This window comes from Ammodytes marinus (assembly GCF_949987685.1).
Source record: "Ammodytes marinus genome assembly, chromosome: 19".
NCBI classification, from domain to species: Eukaryota; Metazoa; Chordata; class Actinopteri; order Uranoscopiformes; family Ammodytidae; genus Ammodytes; species Ammodytes marinus.
In genome coordinates, this window is record NC_137223.1 from 24,870,781 (window position 1) to 24,875,780 (window position 5,000).

The window sequence follows — 5,000 nt, forward strand, 5'->3', positions numbered from 1 at the left end:
GTAAACTAGAGATAGATAGATAGATAGATAGATAGATAGATAGATAGATAGATAGATAGATAGATAGATAGATAGATAGATAGATAGATAGATAGATAGATAGATAGATAGATAGATAGATAGATAGATGGAAAGAATGAGAAAAACAAAGATAGAAAGCAGGAGGATCGGAGCTGTAAGCTAGTCACACCACGGAGGTGTCATCTTAGCATTTATTAGTTAAAGAGGAATGTGTGAGTGTGTGTGTGTGTGTGTGTGTGTGTGTGTGTGTGTGTGTGTGTGTGTGTGTGTGTGCCATCTGTCGCCCTGCTCGCCCGTCCCAAACACAAACAGGAGTCACAGTGTCTCAGAGGAACTTTAATGATCTCACGCGGAGGACGTTTGTTTTCTTACTGCGATGTTCACACCAGCTCAGGCATTTTGTTGAACCCCTCACACACACACACACACACACACACACACACACACACACACACACACACACACTCACACACACTCTCACACACACACACACACACACACACACACACACACACACACACACACACACACACACACACACACACACACACACACTCACACACACTCTCACACACTCACACTCACACACACACAGAGTGCTTTACGGCATCTGCCATTTGGTCAGACAGGCGATTCTGTCTGTGTGCAAAAGGCTTCTCAAACTCACATGTAACCCTGTAAACCCAAATCCACAAAATCCTTCTAATTTTGTAATTTGGGGAGTTAGTTGCATGATAGTAAAGCATCTGTCTGTCTGTCTGTCTGTCTGTCTGTCTGTCTGTCTGTCTGTCTGTCTGTCTGTCTGTCTGTCTGTCTGTCTGTCTGTCTGTCTGTCTGTCTGTCTGTCTGTCTGTCTATCTATCTATCTATCTATCTATCTATCTATCTATCTATCTATCTATCTATCTATCTATCTATCTATCTATCTATCTATCTATCTATCTATCTGTCTGTCTGTCTGTCTGTCTGTCTGTCTATCTATCTATCTATCTGTCTGTCTGTCTGTCTGTCTGTCTGTCTGTCTGTCTGTCTGTCTGTCTGTCTGTCTGTCTGTCTGTCTGTCTATCTGTCTGTCTGTCTGTCTGTCTGTCTGTCTGTCTGTCTGTCTGTCTGTCTGTCTGTCTGTCTGTCTGTCTGTCTGTCTGTCTTTTGGGGAGCTAGTTTCATGATAGTAAAGCATCTGAAAAGAGTTATAGCCATATTTATCAATCCAAATGAAAGATATTGTCATTTAAGTTTGATAAACTTTACTGAAGTAAGGTTTACATATTGGAAGGCTTCTCTCCTGTTCTTATGACACAATAGGTATTTTTCAACCAATCACGGAACATTCTATACAAACAATGACTGTTGCCATGGAGACTGTTTGTTTGATACAGCCACGCCCACACAATCCTGTCAAACGGGCCAGTGAATTTTTTTTTATTTTTATATATTTTTTTAAGATATTGATAGTGTAGAGACAGAGTTGAAATGGGGCAGAGAGGGGAGTGACATGCAGAGAACGACCGCGGGCTGGAATCGAACCCGGGTCCGCTGCTGGCCGAGGCCCATGGGGGGGGGGGGGGGGGACGCCCTACCAACTGAGCTAAGGGCGCCCCCTTGAACATCTATTTTCAATCAGATTTTTTTGTGTAAGTTTATTGAGAAACCCAACTTCGATATCATTTAATTTCCAGAGGCCTTAAAAAAATGCATTAGTTGCCTGTGAAACACACACACAAACACACACATACACTAAGACACACACACACACTGAGACACACACACACACACACACACTGAGACACACACACACACACACACACACACACACACACACTGAGACACACACACACACACACACACACACACACACACGCACAAACAATTGATAATAACAGCAACCTATATGATGAATTCCAAACATTGTTATAAACCAGTCGTACCCTAAACCCGGCCGGGGTGAAGCTGCGTCTGATGTGTGTCAGTAGAAACATGTGTTGAGTCCATTCTACCAGCGGTGGGAAACCCTGTTTATCTGGCCTCCCGCTGCGGCCTTTCACTGTGAGGTCAAAGGACGAGCTGTGTGTGTGTGTGTGTGTGTGTCTCTGTCTGTGTGTGTGTGGGGGGGAGGGGGAGGGGTTGATCCATGGTGTAGTGGTTAAACCCCCCCCCCCCATAGAGTCTCAGTCCTCTTCACAGCAGACCCGGGTTAGAATCCAGCCCGGGTCGTTCTCTGCATGTCATTCCCCTCTCTGCCCCATTTAGTCTCTGTCTCTCCACAACTGTTTAATAAAGAAAACAGGAAAAATGCCCCAAAAACAAAACAAAACAAAAAACAAACTAAAAAACAGAGAGATCGAGAGAGAGATAGACAGACAGACGGAGAGAGACAGAGAGAGAGAGAGAGAGAGAGAGAGAGAGAGACACAGACACAGAGAGAGAGAGAGAGAGACATAGAGAGCGAGAGAGACACAGAGAGAGAGAGGGAGAGATAGACAGACAGAGAGAGAGAGAAACAGAGAGAGAGAGAGGGAGAAAGAGACAGACAGAGATAGAGAGAGAGATAGACAGACAGACAGAGATAGAGAGAGATAGACAGACAGACAGAGATAGAGAGAGAGAGAGAGAGAGAGACACAGACAGAGAGAGAGAGAGACAGAGAGAGAGAGAGAGAGAGACACACAGAGAGAGAGAGAGACACAGAGAGAGAGAGAGAGAGACAGAGAGAGAGAGAGAGAGAGACACACAGACACAGAGATAGAGAGAGAGAGAGACAGACAGACACACACAGAGAGAGAGAGACACACACACACAGAGAGGTGAAAGGTCTTGGTTCAGGGTCGGACACAGAGTGGCGCCCCTGAAGCTGGTGGTTGTCTCACTCAAGGTCATATGAGGTCATAAGGGGGGGATTGCAGGCGGGGGGATCATGATGCTCCAAAACAGTCTGTCAGGGATTGATTTATAAATGGACAAGAGTGGCTAAACAGTGGCACTTATTAATTGATTGGGGTCAGTTAATAAAAATCAGCATCCACAAAACTCTCTCTGTATTATATGGCAATGTTTACAAACTGGTGTTGACTGGCAACAGATTTTTTTTTTTTTTTTTTTTTTTTTTTTTTGCATTTTTATGCTTTATTGATAGTGTAGAGACAGAGGTGAAATGGGGCAGAGAGGGGAGTGACGGGCTGGAATCAAACCCGGGTCCGCTGCTGGCCGAGGCCCATGGGGGGGGGGGGGGGGGGGACGCCCTACCAACTGAGCTAAGGGCACCCCCACAAATTGGCAACAGAAGTTATTAAGCACTGTAGCATTTAAGATGTTGAACTTTGGTTAGTGGCAGTTGTTAGACATGTGAATTCAGAAACATAGAATTAGTAATCAGTGTTGTTAATTTTAGGTTTAAAAATAGACAATTTGTGGATTTAACAGAGTGAATATTTAGGGTCAAACTGTCTGCCTGTCTGTCAGAATGAATGGTGAGGTGGCAGCAGGGTGCTAGCTAGCTGTTAGCCCCAGTGTGTGTGTGTGTGTGTGTGTGCGATAGATGGAAGGGGTGCTAGCTAGCTGTTAGCCGCCGCGGGGATGGAAGCGAGTCAATAAGCGTATGTTGATTCAGCAGCTTCTGTTTGCTGTCAAACTAGATCGGATCATAACACGCACACACACACACACACACACACACACACACACACACACACACACACACACACACACACACACACACACACAGAGAGCTGACTCCCACTGAAACTCAGTATCGTTGACTCTCTCACATACATATTCTGTCTCCTCCCTTTGCACTATTGCACCCGGGCGGATCAGCTGTTCTATAAATAGGATGTATTGCCTTTTTAAGTGAATTAAAGGTGCAGTGTGTAGAATGTATTGGTGCTTTTCAATACAGACTTGGTGGAAATGGAATAAGATCTTCATAAGTATGTTTTAATTAGTGTGTTTTATGACCTTAGAATGAGCCTTTTATATCTACATAGGAGCGGGGCGCTGAGGCCGCCATGTTGCACCGCCATGTTTCTACAGTAGCACAGAACGGACAAACTTAACGGCCTTACACGTTTTTATATATAGTGGGCGTCCTGGGGAAATGCACCTGTTGGAAGACCAAGAAGAAGAAGTACTATAGAATAAATAACTAAATACATCTTCACCTCATCACTTGATATTGTGGAAAGACTTGAGGCAGTGGTGGATTATGCCATCTTTAGTGACTATAGCTTCTTGTCCTTGAAGGCCACCGCAGCTTCTGGAAATTCTCCCAAAGAGAGAGGGGGTTAGCAAGGGAGCGTTGACATCTACAATCTCACCACTAGATGACTCTAACATACTCAGATATTATATAGTATATCATTTTATATTATACTTTACTTAACCCATGTCATTGTGTTGTCTCTGTCTTATAGATAGACAGACAGACCGACAGACAGACAGACAGACAGACAGACAGACAGACAGACAGACAGACTGACAGACAGACAGACAGACAGACAGACAGACAGACAGACAGACAGACAGACAGACAGACAGACAGACAGACAGACAGACAGACAGACAGACAGACAGACAGACAGACAGACAGACAGACAGACAGACAGACAGAGACAGACATCCATCCATCCATTCTCATTGTATTGTCCCTCTCTCCCTCAGGTCTTGATGACAGCCTGCAGCAGTACCTGCCTTCCTTCCAGAGGCTCCAGGTCGATGGGGAGAAGCTGCTTCGCGTGTCCCACCCAGAGCTGCTCTCGCTGGGCATGGGGAGGGTCGGGCACCAAGAGCTACTACTGGAGGCCGTCGATCTACTATGTGCTCTGGTCAGTGCAACATACAATGGCCCTCATTTATCAATCTTGCGTAGACCAGAAAAATGGGTGTACGTACATTTCCACGCAAATCTCGGCATTTATCAATATGGACGTGAGCGTAGGGTACGCTCAAATCCCACGCCAGCTCTCAGCTCGTGTACGCAAATT

General features: G+C 45.2%; 1 protein-coding gene across 1 annotated transcript in view; it reads left to right on the forward strand.

The window, feature by feature from the left end:
- Positions 1 to 5,000, forward strand: part of LOC307266123 (connector enhancer of kinase suppressor of ras 3-like) — a 61,414-nt gene that overhangs the window by 28,445 nt on the left and 27,969 nt on the right. The window contains exon 2 of the mRNA XM_080048046.1: positions 4,678 to 4,841. Coding sequence (XP_079904172.1) covers positions 4,678 to 4,841 — 164 coding nt within the window. The remainder of the gene's footprint in view (positions 1 to 4,677; positions 4,842 to 5,000) is intronic.